This window comes from Bombina bombina, chromosome 10 (genome assembly GCF_027579735.1).
Source record: "Bombina bombina isolate aBomBom1 chromosome 10, aBomBom1.pri, whole genome shotgun sequence".
Classification (NCBI taxonomy): Eukaryota; Metazoa; Chordata; class Amphibia; order Anura; family Bombinatoridae; genus Bombina; species Bombina bombina.
In genome coordinates this window covers 191,446,902-191,469,558 of record NC_069508.1, presented here as the reverse complement: position 1 = coordinate 191,469,558, position 22,657 = coordinate 191,446,902, and the positions used below count along the sequence as shown (strand labels likewise).

The window sequence follows — 22,657 nt, the reverse complement described above, 5'->3', positions numbered from 1 at the left end:
GAGATCACAGCAAAAGAGTTCATGACCTCAGCACTGCTGATGCTGATTGGCTGCAGTTAATTTCTTCATTTTTTTTTAATTTTTTACCTGCAGCTGGGAGCAGCCGAGTATAACTTTTTACACAAAACTTACTCTGCTGAGCTGAGGAGATTGCGAGGTAAAATATCTTCCTTTTTTACATAGAGATGTTCAGGTGATATTTTCCTGTCAGCTTTATACAGTTATACTGCATTAGTTTCAAGTGATTTAGCATATGAGTATTATGTCCCTTTAAGTAGCCAACCCACAATATTGATCCATGCCCAATTTGGTATATTCCATGCCAACATTTTTCCACCAAATGCAATCATATAAAAAAAATTAACTTTTTCACAATCTGCGTTTCTCACTAAAATTATTTTCATACCGCTTGTGCAGTCATAACACAAATGGCTGTAAAAGCTTCTCTGGGATACTTTGTTCTGAAGTAGCAGACATGAATGATGACTTTGCCATTGCTTTTTGGTAATTAGAAGGTTGCTAATTGCACCTGGCAACCACACTTCTGAAATTCCCGGCAGTGAAGGGGTTAATTAGTTAGCTGGTAAGGGTAATAGTATTGAAGTGTATGGATATTGCCCTCCCACCTGACACCTCCCACCTCCTTGATTTCAACCTTATTCCTTCTAGACAGCTCTCCCCCTCACACACACTCCTCACCACAACTTTGGTATTATTATTTTTTGCAGTGTAGGAATCCCTCCTCAACCATTCCACCTGTATGATTTCTCCCAAATAGCTTTCCCTCCTCCCACTAGTGGCAGCCATCTTTTATTTTTTTATTTTATTTAATTTTTATTTATTTTATTTAGTAATATTTTTGCTGTAGTGTAGGGGCCATTACCACCTCCCCCCTCCCCACAATCATTATGTAGGGTACCCTCACCCTGATTCCCCTTTTTCTGTAGTGTAGAGCCCCATCCTTCCCTCTCTCTCATCCCTTCACAATATATTTTCTGCATCATAGGTTCCTGCCCCTCCATCCCAACTCCCTCCTCCGCTGAGCCGCCCACCTGCCTCCCACCTTCCCTCCCACTGTCACCAACGGATGATCGTTACAGACAGTGACACACACAGTATCACTGTCTGTAACAATCTGGAAATCTGCCTTCATATGATAAAGGAGCAATCATCGTGCCATATGAAGGCAGATGCCTGATGCCCACAAATAGCAAGTCTCAGGTGTCAATTGACAACCAAGACTTTTTGGGTTATGTATAATGCATCTACATCTGATTGAGTTAAGGGGTGAAAGAAAAAAAAGTCACTTTGCAGAAGGGTGGTCAACAAAGGGTGAATAATTAAAACATATTTAAAATAAATATTTTTTAAAAAGTCCATGCGTTTTTTAAGGGTAGTTGCCTTGTACTCTATGCTCTCTAATGTTTTATTTTTACATTTTATTACAAATCTATGATCCCTGGTTGATAAGCTGCACACATGACTCCTCCAGTATTATTATTATTATTATTATTGGTTATTTGTAGAGTACCAACAGATTCTGCAGCGCTATAAACAAAGGCAGAGTACAACAAAACAATTATAGGCATCACATGGGTAGAGGGCCCTACCAAGAGTCGCACTGTTGTTGTCAGCTCTTAAGAAGGTGATCTACGAACAGCTGGACTCTTAGGCATACATGCTAAAAGGGGTTCAGGGGATAGCATTGGAGGAGAGGAACTGGTATAAAGAAAGGTTAGTGTAGGTTGTATGCATCCCTGAACAGTAGAGTTTTTAGTTGAGAGTCTTGAGGAGCGAGGCAGAAAGTTCCACAAGATGGGAGCCAGTCTGGAGAAGTCCATATACTTTTGACCTCTGGTAGTGAGAGCCATATGAAGCAAATATGAGGAATTTGCAGGGATGGTAGACATCCCAGTGCCTAATATACCACTGATGTCATTATTTGTTATTTTTGCTTTATTAACTCAAACATATTTTTTGTGTGAATAAAACTGCACCTTATCAGTGTAATTATGTATTTTTCTTCTTCTGACAGGGCAGGGTCGTTAATTGTTTACCTTCTATTGTTCTTCTCTGATCCGGTCCCTTCTAATGAAGAAGTTATGGACATATTTTATCAAGCTATGAGTTTATCAAATTTTTCTCTTGCTGACCTGAAGCTGGAAGCTGCGAGTATACGATCAGGAGGTAAGTGATATGACAGAATATCACTGTTTTCAGTTAAAGGGACGGTGTACTGTTAATTTTTATTTTAGGTCTGCATACTCATGGGCCCCAAAAACCTCAGACCCTTCCCCCATACCCCCACCCGCCTGGGCCATACCCCACACTACAGAGCAACAGACCTCCCAGGGATAGGGCCCCCACTTAGGTACCCCCTCTGCTAACCCTTAACTGCTTACAACAACAGTCAGCACTGCTCTAGCTCCTAATCATTTTCTACCTGCCCCAGCTCACAACCACTGGCGTTGCTGTCTGCACTGCAGCTGCTCTAGCTAATCTTTGTGTGGTCCCCATCTAAGGATCAGATTACAAGTGTTGCGTTAACAGTTACGTGCGTTGGGTTTACCTCTCGTATTACAAGTTGAAAGTAAATGCTATTGCTTGAGCGCAATCAGGATTTATGCTAAAATGATTACCGTGTCCTTAGAGCACCGGTTAATTGTTTTGGGAAATAAAAAATTGGCATAAAACACATCACGAAAACATTACAAAGTACAGTTACTCTCAGAATAACACTAATAAAAATTATTTAAAAAAAAGTTTTGCACAAAAAAGTTGTAAGGGCCCAAAAATATGAGATCTCAAGGCTGCAAAGGACTTTAACATAGAGATACATAAATATACATGTCTAACTATGCATTTGTATGTATATATATATATTTATATTCATATGTGTGTACATATGTATCTCTGTATTTATATGTGTGTACATATGTATCTCTGTATTTATATGTGTATATATGTATTTACAGACATGTATACACAAATAAACACATAGATACTTTCATCTACATTGAGGGGGAAAAAATATCTGATCCCCTGCTGATTTTGTATGTTTGCCCACTGACAAAGAAATTATCAGTCTATAATTTAAATGGTAGGTTTATTTGCACAGTGAGAGACAGAATAACAACAAAATCCAGAAAAACGCAGTCGGTAAGTATTTGATCCCCTATCAATCAGCATGATTTCTGGCTCCCAGGTGTCTTTTATACAGGTAACAAGCTGAGATTAGGAGCACTCTCTTAAAGGGAGTGCTCCTAATCTCAGCTTGTTACCTGTATAAAAGACACCTGTCCACAGAAGCAATCAATCAATCAGATTCCAAACTCCCCACCATAGCAAAGAGCTGTCCAAGCATGTCAGGTGACAAGGTGACAACAGTTGGTGTGATTATTCCCAAATGGAAGAAGCACAAATTAACTGTCAATCTCCCTCGGTCAGGGCCTCCATGCAAGATCTCACCTCGTGTAGTTTCAATGACGAGAACTGTGAGGAATCAGCCCAGAACTACACGGGAGGATCTTGTCAATAATTGTAAAGCAGCTGGGACCATAGTCACCAAGAAAACAATTGGTAACACACTACGCCGCGAAGGACTGAAATCCTGCAGCTCCCGCAAGGTCCCCCTGCTCAAAATAGCACATGTACAGGCCAGTCTGAAGTTTGCAATGAACATCTGAATGATTCAGAGGAGAACTGGGTGAAAGTGTTGTGGTCAGATGAGACCAAAATCGAGCTCTATGGCATCAACTCAACTCGCCGTGTTTGGAGGAGGAGGAATGCTGCCTATGACCCCAAGAACACCATCCCCACCGTCAAACATGGAGGTGGAAACATTATGCTTTGGGGGGGGGGTTCTGCTAAGTGAACAGGACAACTTCACCGCATCAAAGGGACGATGGACGGGGCCATGTAATGTCAAATCTTGAGTGAGAAGCTCCTTCCCTCAGCCAGAGCATTGAAAATGTGTTGTGTATGGGTATTTCAGAATGACAATGACCCAAAACACACGGCCAAGGCAACAAAGGAGTGGCTCAAGAAGAAGCACATTAAGGTCCTGGAGTGGCCTAGCCAGTCTCTAGACCTTAATCCCATAGAAAATCTGTGGAGGGAGCTAAAGGTTCAAGTTGCCAAACATCAGCCTCGAAACCTTAAGGACTTGGAGAGGATCTGCAAAGAGGAGTGGGACAAAATCCTTCCTGATATGTGTGCAAACCTGGTGGCCAACTACAAGAAACATCTGACCTCTGTGATTGCCAACAAGGGTTTTGCCTTCAACTACTAAGTCATGTTTTGCAAAGGGATCAAATACTTATTTCATTTATCAAAATGCAAATCAATTTATAAAGTTTTTGAAATGCGTTTTTTTCTGAATTTTTGTTGTTATTCTGTCTCTCACTGTTCAAATAAACCTACCATTAAAATTATAGACTGATCATTTATTTGTCAGTGGGCAATCGTACGAAATCAGCAGGGGATCAAATACATTTTTCCCTTACTGTACTTAACCTTTGCACTTAAGTAGATTAAAACATATAAAAACATATTTATGCAATATTTATATTTAATAAAGTGTTATACTATGTATTTACTGTAAACATGTCCCATTCCAATGTTCTGGACTTAGCAGAATATGTTCTATGCATTTATATTCCTATTTTAAATATCTGTATATAGCTATACCCATATATAATTTTATATATATATATATATATATATATATATATATATATAGTCCATGTAAAAAACAAGGTGCTGGATTCAACTCACTTACTTCTTATATATATATATAGGTATAGATAAATATTTTACCAAAATACCATATATATGTGTGTGTGTATATATATATATGAATAAATAGAACATATTTCTGCTATGTGAAGAACATTGAAATGTGAAATAGACTTCTATGGGGGAATACATTATTGCATGCGCCATATTCCAAGTTTGGCTTCTTACATGCATCGAGTTAGCATGTGAGCGAAAACTATTTACTTAAAACTTGTAATACGAGTGCTACCTGACACGCGCAAAACGCTTACATCTAGCGGAAGCGTTAAATACTGCGCCACTTGTAATCTGGCCCTAAATGTTTCCTGCCTGCTGCCGCCAAGTCCCTCCCAGCTCAACTGTCACCTCGGCTCTAGCTCATTTGACAACTGTGACTATTAGTATTGGGGGCCCCTTACATCCCGCCCCTGCCCACATACATACAAAACAATACATACACATATAGAAATACACACAAGCATATTTATATATCTTTGGGCCCTTCCCAGTCAAACATATTGTCATATACCATATCTCTTTAAACTGCTGTTAACACACTTTATTATTAAAGGGGCAGTAAAGTCAAAATTAAACATCCATATTTCGGGTAGAGCATGCAATTTTAAATAACTTTCCATTTTACTTTCATTTTTAGTTTTGCTTAGTGCTTAGTTCTTTTAGTATCCTTTGTTAAAGAGTAATCATATGTGAGCTCTAGAGTGTGCACGTGTCATTAGCCATCTGGCAACAGTATTTGCAACAGTCTTTGAAACAATGTTATACATAGTTATACATAATAGCAAACTCTGCTTCCATAGAGTGCCTGTACTAAAGTAAATTGAAAAGTTGTATAAATGTCATGTTCTAGTTTATATATATATATATATATATATATATATATATTTATAAAGTCCAAAAGGGTTAAGCACTCACTGCAAAAAGAACAACCTTCAGGGTGCACTTCAAAAATCTTCATATAACAAAAATGCTGCAGGTAGGCACTCACCGTTTTATCAAAAGTAATCTTTAATTACACGTGAACGTTTTCGGTGTATGTCTGAGGACGGGGCTGACCCTGAAAACGTTCAAGTGTAATTAAAGATTACTTTTGATAAAACGGTGAGTGCCTACCTGCAGCATTTTTGTTATATATATACAGTATATATATATATATATATATATATATATACACACACACAAAAGAAGAAATGACCAGGCACTACAATCCATAAAATATCTAAGTTTATTTAGAAAAAAATCTAAAAGCAGGAGGTAAGTGTCAACAGCGTAAGACACCAGACTAACAGACTATATACAAAAAAAATGCAGAGCAAACGGTCAACTGGGTTCCCATGCAGAAATATCTATATATACGTATATATATGTATATACATTAGTACTGTGTCTAGAACAAACTAATTCTTCTATTTTTTAACACACCTTGGGGTTAGCGCTCGAGTGAAAGCCAGGACCTGAGTTTTGTATTGTGCCCCATAGTCTATTAGGTGAGGGATTTAGAGCGGCCACACTCTCTGACCTCCAGATGTTAGAGCGAAGCTTTTACTCAAGTACTAACATTTAATTATAACTTGTAATATGAGCATAAGAATAGCAGCAGTGTTAGCCCTCAATAGCGCTAATATGTTTGTGCTTCACTTGTAATCTAGGCATAGTTTGAGACTTGCAGTAGTGAGATGTTTAAGCTCATCATACTATTTTACACTTTATTCTATGTATAATCTGCCATTTTATTGACATATTTCTACAACTACGCATCATAAAAAATACTTTTGTTAAATAAAACAATATGTTTTTCCATCTTATTGTACATTTCTAAGGAAGATGTTAGTACAATATAGATACAGGAATTAATAGAATGATATTAAAGGGAGATGAAACAATTGTTTCTTTCTTTCATGATTCAGATAGAGCATAGGATTTTAAACAACTTTCCAATTTTATTCTGTGATCAAATTTGCTTCATTCTCTTGGTATCCTTTGTTAAAGGAGCAGCAATGCACTACTGGGAGCTAGCTGAACTCATCATGTGAGCCAATGAAATAGGTATTTATATGCAGCCAACAATCAGCAGTTAGCTTCTAGTAATGCATTGCTGCTACTGAGTCCACCTAGGTATGCTTTTTAACAAATCATACCAAGAGAACTAAGCAACTTAGTTTAATTGATTTTGACTTTACTATCCCTTTAAAGACACACAACAGTGAAAATGAAACTTTCATGATTCAGTTTAAAATTTTCAGCTACAAATTTAAAAAAATGTTTGTATTTAACCCTATTATCAAATTTACCTCGTTCTGTTGGAATCCTTGGATGAAACCTAGCTTCTTTCCATGCAAGAATACTGAGGTAGGCTCAGGAGTGTTCATGTGTTTTGATCACTATGGGGCCGATTTATTAAAGTGCAGATGGACATGATACGATGTAGTATATCATGTCTGCCGCACATCGATAAATGCCGACAGCATACGCTGTCTGCATTTATCTTTACACAAGCAGTTCTTGTGAACTGCTTGTGCAATGCCTCCCCCTGCAGATTTGCTGCCATTTGGCCACAAGCAGGATCGGGTGGATTGATGTCAGCAGCCTCAGAGCAGATGGACAAGTTATGAAGCAGTGGTCTTTAGACCGCTGCTTCATAACTACTGTTTCCGGTGAGCCTGAAGGCTCACGCGGAAACAGGGGCATCAAGCCCATTCGGAGCTTGATAATTCGGCCCCTATATCTATAATATTGTTTCAAACATTGTTGCAAGCACTGTTGCCATATAGGGGGATATTTATCAAAGCCTCAACCGCAAATACGCCAGAATTACGCAGCGTAGTTGTTGCAAGCTTGATCCGTCCTAGTTATCAAAGCCTACAGACCGTCAAATGTTGAAATTTGTGACGTAACCCTACGATCCACCAGTCTCAATCCGATGCATATCGATGCTTACATCATTACAGATGTTCTGAATACACATTCGGCTCTATCTGACACTTTTTCCCATTTACCAAATAGTTAACAGGTACGCTCGTGGCTATTCCAGCCCAGCATACCTGGTTTTCAATCCGCCATCCTGGAGGCCGCGGATGCCACAGAAATCAATAGGAGTCTGAAAGCAGCGAAAGCTTATGTTCGATGCTGCCAGATATCCCATTGATTTATACGGTAGAAAACAAGTTACGTTTACGCCTAACACCCTAACATAAACCCTGAGTCTAAACACCCCTAACATCGCCGCAACCTAAATAATACTAAAATTAAATTAAACTACCAATTAAATTAACTAAATTACATATTAAAAAGTCCTAACCCTACTCAAATTATTTAAATATACTATTAAACCTTATTACAAAGTTCTAAATTACAGGGGGAAAAAATTACGAAAAATTAAAAAAACACATTATCAAAAATAAAAAAGAATTACACCTAATCTAATAGCCCTATCAAAAAAAACTACCAATGACCATTAAACGGGCCTTTTGTAGGGCATTGCCCCAAAGAAATCAGCTCTTTTACTTGTAATAAAAAATACAAACACCCCCAACAGTAAAACCCACCACCCAACAAACCAACCTCCCCCAATAAAAAAAAAATATCTAAAATAACCTAAGCTCCCCATTGCCCTGAAAAGGGCATTTGTATGGGCATTGCCCTTAAAAGGGCATTTAGCTCTTTCACATGCCTAGACCCTAATCTAAAAATAAAACCCACCCAAAAAAACTTTAAATAAACCTAACACTAACCCCCGACGATCCACTTACAGTTATTGAAGTCCTGCTTGAAGGATCCATCCAGCCAATAGGATTAGAGCTGCTAAAATCCTATTGGCTGTTCCAATCAGCCAATAGGATTTGAGCAGCTCTCATTCTATTGGCTGTTCCAATCAGCCAACAGGATGAGAGCTCAATCCTATTGGCTGATTGGAACAGCCAATAGTATGAGAACTGCTCAAATCCTATTGGCTGATTGGAACAGCCAACAGTATTTTTGCAGCTCTAATCCTATTGGCTGATTGAAATCGTTCAGCCAATAGGAATGCAAGGGGCGCCATCTTGGATGACGTCACTTGCATTGAGGTTCCAGTTTACGACGGCAAACGTATGAAGAGGATGCTCCGCACCAGATTTCTTCAGGATGCGAAGCTGTAGATGACGTAATGTGCATTGAAGGAGAAAGTGGCCGGATGGATGAAGATAGAAGATGCCGTCTGGATGAAGACTTCTTGCTGCCTGGTTGAGGACTTCACCGACTGGATGAAGATCAAAGAGGCCGCCTGGATGAAGACTTCTTGCCGGCTGGATGGATCCTTCAAGCGGGACTTCAATAACTGTAAATGGATAGTCGGGGGTTAGTGTTAGGTTTATTTAAGGGTTTTTTGGGTGGGTTTTATTTTTAGATTAGGGTCTGGGCATGTAAAATAGCTAAATGCCCTTTTAAGGGCAATGCCCATACAAATGCACTTTTCAGGGCAATGGGGAGCTTAGGTTACTTTAGATTTTATTTGGGGGGGGGGGTTGGTTGGGTGGTGGGTTTTACTGTTGGGGGGATGTTTGTATTTTTTTTTACAAGTAAAAGAGCTGATTTCTTTGGGGCAATTCTCAACAAAAGGCCTAAGGGCCATTGGTAGTTTATTGTAGGCTAGGATTTTTTTTATTTTTGGGGGGGCTTTTTATTTTGATAGGGCTATTAGATTAGGTGTAATTCTTTTTTATTTTTGATAATGTGTTTTTTTATTTTTCGTAATTTAGTTTTTAGTTTTTGTAACTTTTTTTTTTTCAGCTGTAATTTAGTACTTTTAATAACGTTTAATAGTATATTTAAATAATTTGAGTAGGGTTAGGGTTTTTTAATATGTAATTTAGTTAATTTAATTGGTAGTTTAATTTAATTGTAGTATAATAGTTAAGGTAGATTAATTAATATTTTAAAAAAGTTTATTTTAATTCTACAGCTAAGTTTAAATTTATTTGAAGATAGGAATGTTGTAATTTTAATTTAAAGTTAGCGGGTTGTTAGGTATAGGGCTTAATAGCTTAATTTATTTTTTGGCAATGTGGGGGGCTGACGGTTTAGGGGTTAATAGGTTTAGTTAGTGGTAGTGATATGGGAGGCCAGAGGTTTAGGGGTTAATACGTTTATTTAGGTTGCGGCGGGGTCAGGGAGCGGCGGGATAGGGGTTAAAAAAACAGAATTTATGCTTACCTGATAAAATACTTTCTCCAACGGTGTGTCCGGTCCACGGCGTCATCCATTACTTGTGGGAAATGTTCTCCCCCACAGGGAAAGGCAAGGAGAGCACACAGCAAGAGCTGTCCATATAGCTCCCCCTCTGGCTCCGCCCCCCAGTCATTCGACCGACGGTTATGAGAAAAAGGAGAAACTATAGGGTGCCGTGGTGACTGTAGTGTATAAAGAAAAAAATTTCAACCTGATTAAAAAAAAAAAAAAAACCAGGGCGGGCCGTGGACCGGACACACCGTTGGAGAAAGTAATTTATCAGGTAAGCATAAATTCTGTTTTCTCCAACATTGGTGTGTCCGGTCCACGGCGTCATCCATTACTTGTGGGAACCAATACCAAAGCTTTAGGACACGGATGAAGGGAGGGAGCAAATCAGGTTACCTAAACAGAAGGCACCACGGCTTGCAAAACCTTTCTCCCAAAAACAGCCTCCGAAGAAGCAAAAATATCAAATTTGTAGAATTTGGCAAAAGTGTGCAGAGAAGACCAAGTCGCTGCCTTACATATCTGGTCAACAGAAGCCTCGTTCTTATAGGCCCATGTGGAAGCCACAGCCCTAGTAGAGTGAGCTGTGATACGGTCAGGAGGCTGCCGTCCGGCAGTCTCATAAGCCAAGCGGATAATGCTTTTCAGCCAGAAAGAGAGAGAGGTAGCAGTAGCTTTTTGACCTTTCCTCTTACCAGAGTAAACGACAAACAAGGATGAGGTTTGTCTAAAATCTTTTGTTGCTTCTAAATAGAACTTTAAAGCACGAACAACATCTAAATTGTGTAATAAACGTTCCTTCTTTGAAACTGGATTCGGACACAAAGAAGGAACAACTATTTCCTGGTTGATGTTCTTGTTGGAAACAACTTTTGGAAGAAAACCAGGCTTAGTACGCAAAACAACCTTATCTGAATGGAACACCAGATAGGGTGGATCACACTGCAAAGCAGATAATTCAGAAACTCTTCTAGCAGAAGAAATAGCAACCAAAAACAGAACTTTCCAAGATAGTAACTTAATATCTATGGAATGTAAAGGTTCAAACGGAACCCCTTGAAGAACTGAAAGAACTAAATTTAGACTCCAAGGAGGAGTCATGGGTCTGTAAACAGGCTTGATTCTAACCAAAGCCTGAACAAAAAACTTGTACATCTGGCAAAGCTGCCAGTCGTTTGTGCAACAAGACGGATAATGCAGAAATCTGTCCTTTTAGAGAACTAGCTGACAATCCTTTATCCAAACCTTCTTGGAGAAAGGAGAGAATCTTTGGAATTTTAATCTTACTCCAGGAGAATCCTTTGGATTCACACCAACAGATATATTTTTTCCATATTTTATGGTAAATCTTTCTAGTCACAGGTTTTCTGGCTTGGACCAGAGTATCAATCACAGAATTTGAAAACCCACGCTTGGATAAAATCAAGCGTTCAATTTCCAAGCAGTCAGCTGCAGAGAAACTAGATTGGGATGTTCGAATGGACCTTGTACTAGAAGGTCCTGTCTCAAAGGTAGCTTCCATGGTGGAGCCGATGACATATTCACCAGGTCTGCATACCAAGTCCTGCGTGGCCACGCAGGAGCTATCAGAATCACCGAGGCCTTCTCCTGTTTGATCCTGGCTATGAGCCTGGGGAGGAGAGGAAACGGTGGAAACACATATGCTAGGTTGAACGACCAAGGCGCCACTAATGCATCCACTAGAGTCACCTTGGGATCCCTGGATCTGGACCCGTAGCAAGGAATCTTGAAGTTCTGACGGGACGCCATTAGATCCATGTCTGGAATGCCCCATAATTGGGTTAACTGAGCAAAGACCTCCGGATGGAGTTCCCACTCCCCCAGATGGAAAGTCTGACGACTCAAATAGTCCGCCTCCCAGTTGTCTACTCCTGGGATGTGAATAGCAGATAGATGGCAGGAGTGATTCTCTGCCCATTGGATTATGTTGGTTACTTCCTTCATCGCTAGGGAACTCTTTGTTCCCCCCTAATGATTGATGTACGCAACAGTCGTTATGTTGTCCGACTGAAATCTTATGAACCTGGCTTCCACTAGCTGAGGCCAAGCCAGGAGCGCATTGAATATAGCTCTTAGTTCCAAAATGTTTATCGGGAGAAGCGACTCTTCCCGCGACCATAGGCCCTGAGCTTTCAGAGAGTCCCAGACCGCACCCCACCCCAAGAGGCTGGCGTCGGTCGTGACGATGACCCACTCCGGTCTGCGGAAACTCATTCCCTGAGACAGGTGATCCTGGGTCAACCACCAGAGAAGTGAGTCCCTGGTTACCTGGTCTACTTGAATTTGGGGAGACAAGTCTGTATAGTCCCCATTCCACTGATTGAGCATGCACAGCTGTAATGGTCTTAGATGAATTCGAGCAAAAGGAACCACATCCATTGCTGCGACCATTAGTCCTATTACTTCCATGCATTGAGCTATGGAGGGTTGAGGAATAGAGTGAAGAACTCGACAAGCTTTTAGAAGTTTTGTCTTTCTGACGTCTGTGAGAAAGATCTTCATTTCCACAGAATCTATTATTGTTCCCAGAAAAGGAACCCTTGTGGACGGTGACAGTGAACTTTTTTCTATGTTCACTTTCCACCCGTGAGATCTGAGAAAAGCCAACACAATGTCTGTATGAGCCCTCGCTTTGGAAAGAGACGACGCTTGGATTAGGATGTCGTCTAGATAAGGTGCTACAGCGATGCCCCTCAGTCTTAGGACCGCTAGAAGGGACCCTAGCACCTTTGTGAAAATTCTGGGAGCGGTGGCTAAACCGAATGGAAGAGCCATAAACTGGTAATGTTTGTCCAGAAAGGCGAACCTCAGGAACTGATGATGAGATTTGTGGATTGGGATATGCAGATACGCATCCTTTAGATCCACGGTAGTCAAAAATTGACCCTGCTGGATTGTTGGTAAGATTGTCCGAATGGTTTCCATCTTGAAGGATGGAACTCTGAGGAACTTGTTTAATATCTTTAAATCCAGAATTGGCCTGAAAGTTCCCTCTTTTTTGGGAACCACAAACAGGTTTGAGTAAAACCCTAGACCTTGTTCCCCGGAGGGGACTGGGTTTATCACTCCCATCTTTGATAGGTCTCTTACACAATGTAAGAATGCCTGTTTCTTTATCTGGTCTGAAGATAAGCGAGACAGGTGGAACCTTCCCTTTTGAGGAAGTCTCTTGAATTCTAACAGGTATCCCTTGGAAACTATCTCTAGTGCCCAGGGATCCAGAACATCTCTTGCCCAAGCCTGAGCGAAGAGAGATAGTCTGCCCCCTACCAGATCCGGTCCCGGATCGGGGGCTACCCCTTCATGCTGTCTTGGTAGCAGCAGCAGGTTTCTTGGTTTGTTTACCCTTGTTCCAGCCTTGCATGGGCTTCCAAGCGGGTTTGGGCTGGGCCGCGTTACCTTCTTGTCTAGCGGCAGTGGAGTTATTAGCCGGTCCGTTCCTGAAATTGCGAAAGGAACGAAAATTAGACTTTTTCTTAGCATTAAAAGGCCTATCCTGTGGGAGGGCATGGCCCTTACCCCCAGTGATGTCTGAAATAATTTCCTTCAATTCCGGCCCAAAAAGGGTCTTACCCTTGAAAGGAATATTCAGTAACTTAGTCTTGGACGACACATCTGCCGACCAGGATTTTAGCCAAAGCGCCCTCCGCGCTACTATAGCAAAACCTGAGTTTTTCGCCGCCAATTTCGTTATTTGAAAGGCGGCATCCAATATAAAGGAATTAGCTAACTTTAATGCGTGAATTCTGTCCATGACTTCTTCATAGGAAGTCTCTTTCTGGAGCGACCTTTCTAGTTCTTCGAACCAAAAGGACGCAGCTGAAGTGGTAACACACGTAGCTGGTTGAAGGATGAACCCTTGCTGAACAAAAATCTTTTTAAGCAATCCTTCCAATTTTTTATCAATAGGATCTTTGAAAGCGCAGCTGTCCTCTATAGGAATAGTTGTGCGCTTCGCTAGTGTTGAAACAGCTCCCTCAACCTTCGGGACCGTTTGCCATGCATCCCTTCTAGGGTCTACTATGGGAAACATTTTCTTAAATATAGGAGGTGGGGCAAAGGGTACACCTGGCTTCTCCCACTCCTTTTCCACTATGTTCGCTACCCTCTTAGATATTGGAAAAGCGTCGTCGTGCACTGGGACCTCTAAAAATGTGTCCAATTTGCACAACTTCTCTGGTACTACCATGGAATCACAGTCATCCAGAGTAGCTAATACCTCCTTAAGCAAAGCGCGGAGATGTTCTAGCTTAAACTTAAATGCCACTAGATCAGGTTCTGCCTGTTGAGAAATTTTTCCTGAGTCTGAAATTTCACCCTCAGACAGCCCTTCCCTCACAGCCAATTCCGATTGATGTGAGGGTAAAATAGATAAGGCATCGTCAGCATCTGATTGTTCATCCTTTTTATCTGTATTTAAAACTGAACAATCACGCTTTCTCTGAAAAACTGGCAGTTTGGATAAAAGATTTGCTATAGAATTATCCACTACTGCTGATAATTGTTGCATAGAAATAAGCACTGGCGCGCTAGGTGTCGCCTGCGCGGGCAAAGCTGGTGTAGACACAGAAGGAGAGGATGTAGAGCTATCCCCACTACCTTCATTAGATAAATCATCTTGGGTAACATTATGAAAAATAACAGAGCTGTCCTGATTTTGTTTGGACGCTATGGCGCAATTATCACAAACACTCGAAGGGGGAACCACATTTGTCTCTATACACACAGAACATAGGTTATCTGATGGAACAGACATGTTAAACAGATTTAGGCAGGCAAACAATGCAATAAAAACGATTTTAAACAAAAACGTTACTGTCTCTTTAAATAATAAAATGACACATATATTTCTGAATGTTAAAAAAACTATGAAGGCAATATCCGATTTTTCTGAAATTTGGACCCCAGTGTCTTAATGCTTAGAAATTATTGCACAGCAAATATGGAGACTCTAGCTCTTAAAACAAGCAAACCGGAGCTAATTGTTGGATTTAACCGTTTTTACACACCACAATCCCAGCTACAGCCTTGCTGCAGCTTTTTACCTTCCTTAGGGGTCACCATTCACAGAAAAAAGCCTTTTGGAGTCACTTTCTGAACCACAGGACCCTCTCACATGAATCTGCATGCACTGCCTTGAAATTCAACTACACAGCTGAAGTGCCAAAATGAGGCTTCCTCCCTCAGCACACTAGAGTGAAGGGGCCTTCCTGACTAGATTTAGGTGTCTAAAACAAGCCAGATCAATAAAAAACGTTCCCAAGTGTATGTGAGCTTATAAAATATTTCAAATGGTATAATATTGTAATAAAAACCAATCGATTTAGCCCCTAACAGTGTCTACCAGCATAAAAAACAAAAAGGGGAAGCCTGTTATCTTTTTTGCTGAGGTGAAAGAAAAATGGCTTACCGTTTCCCCTGAGGGGAAAAATGACTGTCATCTAGCATTAGCCTGTGTTGTTAGAAGGAGACTAGTCATACCTGAAGCAGATGAGTCTGCAAACTGTTACCCCCAACTGAAGTTCTCTAGTTTCAACAGTCCTGTGTGGTAACAGTAATGGATTTTAGTTACTTGTGCTAAAATCATAGCCCTCTTAAACAGAAATCTTCATCACTTTTCTGTTATAGAGTAAATAGTACAAGCCAGCACTATTTTAAAATAACAAACTCTTGATAGAAGAATAAAAAACTACAACTAACACCACAAACTCCTCGCCATCCCCGTGGTAGATGCTACTTGTTCAGAGCGGCAAGGAGAATGACTGGGGGCGGAGCCAAAGGGGGAGCTATATGGACAGCTCTTGCTGTGTGCTCTCCTTGCCTTTCCCTGTGGGGGAGAACATTTCCCACAAGTAATGGATGACGCCGTGGACCGGACACACCAATGTTGGAGAAATGTATTTAGGTTGTGGCAGGGTTGGGGAGCGGCGGGATAGGGGTTAAACATTTTAGTATAGTGGCGGCGTTTAGTGACAGGGTATAAATAATGTTTGGAAAAAGCCGAATAGATGTGAGATCGATGACTGCTAGTTAACAGCAGTCCGATGCTCATCGCCCCATACTTTTTGCCGGCTTTTTTCATAACTAAGAAGAGCGTAGGGAGATACGCGGCCGCAATGTTAGGCGAGCGTATTGGTGCCGGCGAATGCAACAAAGTTGAGGCTTTGATAAATATCCCTCATAGTGCTTACAACACATGCATGCTCCTGAGCCTACATTAATATGCTCTCATGGCAAGGCACTAAGTTTCAACAAAGAAGAGAAAGACGTACACTTAATAAAAGGCATTAATTGGAACGCTATTTTTTTTTTAATCTGAATGCTTTTCCTGAATTAAACATTTTAAGTATTTAATAATTTATGCAAATTAAAGGGATACTAAACCCAATATTTTGTCTTTAATGATTCAAATAAAACATGCCATTTTAAGCAACTTTCTAATTTACTCCTATTATCAATTTTTCTTTGTTCTCTTGCTATTTTTATTTAAAAAGCAGGAATGTAAAGTTTAGGAGCCAGCCCATTTTAAGTTTAGCACCATGGATAGCATTTGCTGATTGGTGGGTACATTTAGTCACCAATAAGCAAGCGTAACCTAGGTTCTGAACCAAGAATGGGCTCCTAAATTTAAATTCCTGTTTTTTCAAAAATAAACGGCCAGATTACGAGTTTTGCGGTATGAGGGGTGCGGTACTAACTTGCACATTATTGTTACCGCTCACTTCCCTACAGCGCTGGTATTACAGGTTTTTACAAACCTGGCGTTAAAAGGCAAGAAGTGAGCGTAGAGCAAAATTGTGCTACATACCGCACTCCAATACCAGCGCTGCTTAAGTCAGCGGTGAGCTGGTTGTACGTGCTCGTGCACAATTTCCCCATAGACATCAATGGGGAGAGCTGGCTGAGAAAAAGTCTAACACCTGCAAAAAAGCAGCGTAAAGCTCAGTAACGCAGCCCCATTGATTCCTATGGGGAAACAAAATTTATGTTTACACCTAACACCCTAACATGAACCCCGAGTCTAAACACCCCTAATCTTACACTTATTAACCCCTAATCTGCCGCCCCTGACATCACAGACACCTACATTATACTTATTAATCCCTAATCTGCCGCTCCGGACACCGCCGCCACCTACATTATACCTATGAACCCCTAATCTGCTGCCCCCAACATCGCCGCCACCTACATTATATTTATTAACCCCTAATCTCCCGCCCCCAATGTCGCTGCAACCTACCTACACTTATTTACCCCTAATCTCCCGCCCCTAACGTCGCCGCCACTATAATAAACATATTAACCCCTAAACCGCCACACTCCCGCATCACAAACACTAGTTAAATATTATTAACCCCTAATCTGCCATCCCCAACGTCGCCGCCACCTACCTACAATTATTAACCCCTAATCTGCCGCCCCCAACGTCGCCGCCACTATATTATATTTATTAACCCCTAAACCTAAGTCTAACCCTAACACCCCCTAACTTAAATATAATTAAAAGAAATCTAAATAAAACTTACTATTAATAACTAAATAATTCTTTTTTTAAACTAAATACTTACCTATAAAATAAACCCTAAGCTTGCTACAATATAACTAATAGTTACATTGTAGCTAGCTTAGGGTTTATTTTTATTTTACAGGCAAGTTTGTATTTATTGTAACTAAATAGTTATTAACTATTTAATAACTACCTAGCTAAAATAAATACAAACTGACCTGTAAAATAAAACCTAACCTGTCTTACACTAACACCTAACCTAACCCTACAATTAATTAAATTCCCTAAATTAATAGCAATTAACTAAATTCAAAACAATTAGCTAAATTACAAAAAAAACACTAAATTACAGAAAATAAAAAACAAATGACAAGATCTCTAAACTAATTATACATAATCTAATAGCCCTATCAAAATAAAAAAGCCCACCCAAAATAAAAAAACCTAGCCTAAGCTAAACTACCAATAGCCCTTAAAAGGGCCTTTTGCGGGGCATTTCCCCAAAGAAATCAGCTCTTTTACCTGTAAAAAAAAATACAAACAACCCCCTCAACAGTAAAACACACCACCCACACAACCAACCCCCCAACAAAACTCTAACTAAAAAAACCTAAGCTCCCCATTGCCCTGAAAAGGGCATTTGGATGGGCATCGCCCTTAAAAGGGCATTTAGCTCTATTGCGGCCTAAAGCCTTAACCTAAAAATAAAACCCACCCAATACACCCTTCAAAAATCCTAACACTAACCTCCGAAGATCCACTTACCGGGAGAAGTCTTCATCCAAGCGGCAAGATGTCCTCAACGAAGCCAGCAGAAGTGGTCCTCCAGACGGGCAGAAGTGGTCATCCAGATGGGCAGAAGTCTTCATCCAGATGGCATCTTCTATCTTCATCCTTCCGACGCGGAGCGGCTCTATCTTCAAGACATCCAGCGCGGAGCATCCTCTTCAATCGACGGCTTCTTGCTGAATGAAGGTTCCTTTAAATTACGTCATCCAAGATTGCGTCCCTTAGATTCCGATTGGCTGATAAAATTCTATCAGCCAATGGAATGCGAGCTCAATCCTATTGGCTGATTGGATTTTTTCAACCTTAATTCCGATTGGCTGATAGAATTCTATCAGCCAATCGGAATCTAAGGGACGCCATATTGGATGACGTCACTTAAAGAAACATTCATTCCAGAAGAAGCCGTTGATTGAAGAGGATGCTCCGTGCCGGATGTCTTGAAGATGGAACCGCTCCGCATTGGAAGGATGAAAATAGAAGATGCCATCTGCCGTCTGGATGAAGACTTCTGCCCGTCTGGAGGACCACTTCTGCCCGTCTGGAGGACCACTTCTACCAGTTTCGTTGAGGATATCATGCTGCTTGGATGAAGACTTCTCCCGGTAAGCGGATCTTCGGGGGTTAGTGTTAGGATTTTTTAAGGGTGTATTGGGTGGGTTTTATTTTTAGGTCAGGGCTTTGGGCCGCAATAGAGCTAAATGCCTTTTTAAGGGCAATGCCCATCCAAATGCCCTTTTCAGGGCAATGGGGAGCTTAGGTTTTTTTAGTTAGGGTTTTATTTGGGGGGTTGGTTGTGTGGGTGGTGGGTTTTACTGTTGGGGGGTTGTTTGTATTTTTTTTTTGCAGGTAAAAGAGCTGATTTCTTTGGGGCAAAATAGCCCTTTTAAGGGCTATTGGTAGTTTAGTTTAGGCTAGGGTTTTTTTTATTTTGGGTGGGCTTTTTTATTTTGATAGGGCTATTAGATTAGGTGTAATTAGTATAAAGATCTTGTAATTTGTTTTTTATTTTCTGTAATTTAGTGTTTGTTTTTAGTAATTTAGCTAATTGTTTTGAATTTAGTTAATTGTATTTAATTTAGGGAATTTATTTAATTGTAGGGTTAGGTTAGGTGTTAGTTTAAGACAGGTTAGGTTTTATTTTACGGGTCAATTTGTATTTATTTTAGCTAGGTAGTTATTAAATAGTTAATAACTATTTAGTAACTATTCTACCTAGTTAAAATAAATACAAACTGTAAAATAAAAATAAAACCTAAGCTAGATACAATGTAACTATTAGTTATATTGTATCTAGCTTAGGGTTTATTTTATAGGTAAGTATTTAGTTTTAAATAGGAATTATTTAGGTAATTATAGGAATTGTTATTTATATTTTAATTATATTTAAGTTAGGGGGTGTTAGGGTTAGACTTAGATTTAGGGGTTAATAAATTTAAAATAGTGGCAGCGACGTTGGGGACAGCAGATTAGGGGTTAATAATATTTAACTAGTGTTTGCGAGGCGGGAGTGTGGCGGTTTATGTGTTAATATGTTTATTATAGTGGCGGCTATGTCCGGAGCGGCAGATTAGGGGTTAATAATTTTATGTTAGTGTTTGCGATGCGGGAGGGCCTCGGTTTAGGGGTTAATAGGTAGTTTATGGGTGTTAGTGTACTTTTTAGCACTTTAGTTATGAGTTTTATGCTACAGCGTTGTAGTGTAAAACTCATAACTACTGACTTTAAAATGCGGTACGAATCTTGATGGGATAGGCTGTACCGCTCACTTTTTGGCCTCCCAGGACAGACTCGTAATACCGGCGCTATGAAAGTCCCATAGAAAAATTGCGTAAGTTGATTTGCGGTAAGGCCAAAAAAGTGTGCGGTGCCCCTAAATCTGCAAGACTCGTAATAGCAGCGGTAGTGAAAAAGCAGCGTTATGAGCCGTAACGCTGCTTTTTTACTCATAATGCAAGACTGGTAATCTAGCCGAAAGATAGCAAGAGAACGAAGAATATTTGACAATAGGAGTAAATTAGAAAGTTGCTTAAAATTGCTGCTTTATCTGAATCATTAAAGACAAAAATGTGGGTTTAGTGTCCCTTTAACCTGCATTATAGTTCCTTGTTTTATAAACTTAAATTGTTCCTGTGCTGAAAAAAATATTTTTATTGTTATGCTTGTGAGGCTTGTCACTGCCCACCAATAAGGCTGCGAGTCTGTTCTTTATCGGCCAGTTACCTTCTTCCTATGGCCCATTAGTCTCATAATTCAGTTTTAAAGGGACAAGAAACCCTGCATGCAATTTTTATCATTTTTTTGTTCTCTTGGTATCCTTTGTTAGAACGTAAGCTCAGAAGCGTGCACGTGTCTGGAGCACTATATGGCAGCAGTTTTGCAAGAATGTTATCCATTTGCAGGAGCACTATATGGCAGCACTATTCCCTTACACATAGTGCTCCAGACACCTACCTAGGTATCTCTTCTACAAAGAATATCATGAGAACAAAGCAAAATTGATCATAGATGTAAATTGAGAACTTTTTTTAAATGGTCTGTTCTGTCTGAATCACAAAATAAAATGTTTGGGGTTTCATATCCCTTTAATTTGACCTTTTTCATACAAGAAGAAACTATTTAACATGTTTTAGTATTGCTTTGTATTATAAAATGATACACGTGTGCAGTTTAATGTTCCAGTAATGTCAAACATGGCTGACACTACACGCTATAAATAAGCTGCACTGGGTCAAAAGCACATTCACTTTGTATATAGCCCAATCTGCTTCTTGCCTCTGCTTAAACATAAACTGTTATAAATTATGTTTCTTACCAAATTATTTCTATAGCTGCATCTACTACATCGGATTCTTCCACAAACACAAGTGACACCACACCTGGAACAACTATGTCAACTATAAGTGGCATCACACCTGGTACAACGACCACAAGTGGCACTGCCTCTGGAACAACTATGTCAACTATAAGTGGCATCACACCTGGAACAAGTACAACAACCACAAGTGGCACTGCATCTGGAACAACTATGTCAAATATAAGTGGCATCACACCTGGTACAACGACCACAAGTGGCACTGCCTCTGGAACAACTATGTCAACTATAAGTGGCATCACACCTGGAACAAGTACAACAACCACAAGTGGCACTGCATCTGGAACAACTATGTCAACTATAAGTGGCATCACACCTGGCTCAACTACCACAAGTGGCACTGCATCTGGAACAACTATGTCAACCGTAAGTGGCATCACACCTGGAACAAGAACAACCACAAGTGGCACTGCATCTGAAACAACTATGTCAACCATAAGTGGCATCCCACCTGGTACAACGACCACAAGTGGCACTGCATCTAGAACAACTATGTCAACCATAAGTGGCATCCCACCTGGTACAACGACCACAAGTGGCACTGCATCTAGAACAACTATGTCAACTATAAGTGGCATCACACCTGGTACAACGACCACAAGTAGCACTGCATCTGGAACAACTATGTCAACTATAAGTGGCATCACACCTGGTACAACGACCACAAGTGGCACTGCATCTGGAACAACTATGTCAACTATAAGTGGCGTCACACCTGGAACAAGTACAACGACCACAAGTGGCACTGCATCTGGAACAACTATGTCAACCTTAAGTGATATCACACCTGGAACAAGTATAACGACCACAAGTGGCACTGCATCTGGAACAACTATGTCAACTATAAGTGGCATCACACCTGGAACAAGTACAACGACCACAAGTGGCACTGCATCTGGAACAACTATGTCAACTATAAGTGGCGTCACACCTGGAACAAGTACAACGACCACAAGTGGCACTGCACCTGGAACAACTACGTCAACCATAAGTGGCACTGCATCTGTAAAGATTACAACACCCAGAAATATCAGTACTGGAACAGGATCAACAGCTACAACCTCTGAGCAACAAATTGTATCATCTGGTCAATCAGCTGTTGGTAAGCATTAATTATAAGATAACACGCAGAACAATCACTGTTAAAGTCGTTTTAATGTTGCAATCACAAAGTTTACTAATGTGCTTTGTAAATAGAGGTATATGAGTTTTAAAAAATTGCAGATTAGAGTTACAGTTGTTTGGTCTGACCTCTTATCCCTACAATGCAAATCTGTAAACCGGAGCCACTATGAAACATCTAGGGACAGTTTACTTTTTTTTATCTTTCTGACAAAACCTGGGAGCTTGAACCTTGAGGTGAGGTCCAGCGCAGTCCTGTTGTGCTGCACATCCTTCTCCAAGTGCCACCAGAGACCTCCAGGGACCGACGTTCCTGATTTTGGGATCGCTAGTAGCCC

The 22,657-nt window shown here is 40.3% G+C and overlaps 1 protein-coding gene across 1 annotated transcript; it reads left to right on the top strand.

Annotated features, from left to right (window-relative positions):
* The first annotated feature begins 475 nt into the window (after nt 1-475).
* LOC128640790 (putative per-hexamer repeat protein 5) lies at nt 476-22,188 on the top strand. The gene is made up of 4 exons (XM_053693210.1): nt 476-504; nt 2,036-2,187; nt 21,154-22,065; nt 22,118-22,188. The coding sequence occupies exons 1-4, from the start codon at nt 476-478 to the stop codon at nt 22,186-22,188; spliced, it is 1,164 nt and encodes a 387-aa protein (XP_053549185.1).
* The last annotated feature ends 469 nt before the right edge of the window (nt 22,189-22,657 follow it).

Excerpts from the sequence above, each read along its gene's own strand:
- LOC128640790 (XM_053693210.1), top strand. The coding sequence starts at position 476 with ATGAATGATGACTTTGCCATTGCTTTTTG. Across the intron at positions 2,188-21,153 it reads TGCGAGTATACGATCAGGAG|CTGCATCTACTACATCGGAT; the intron begins GTAAGTGATATG and ends TTATTTCTATAG. Across the intron at positions 22,066-22,117 it reads TGGCATCACACCTGGAACAA|TGGCGTCACACCTGGAACAA; the intron begins GTACAACGACCA and ends GTCAACTATAAG.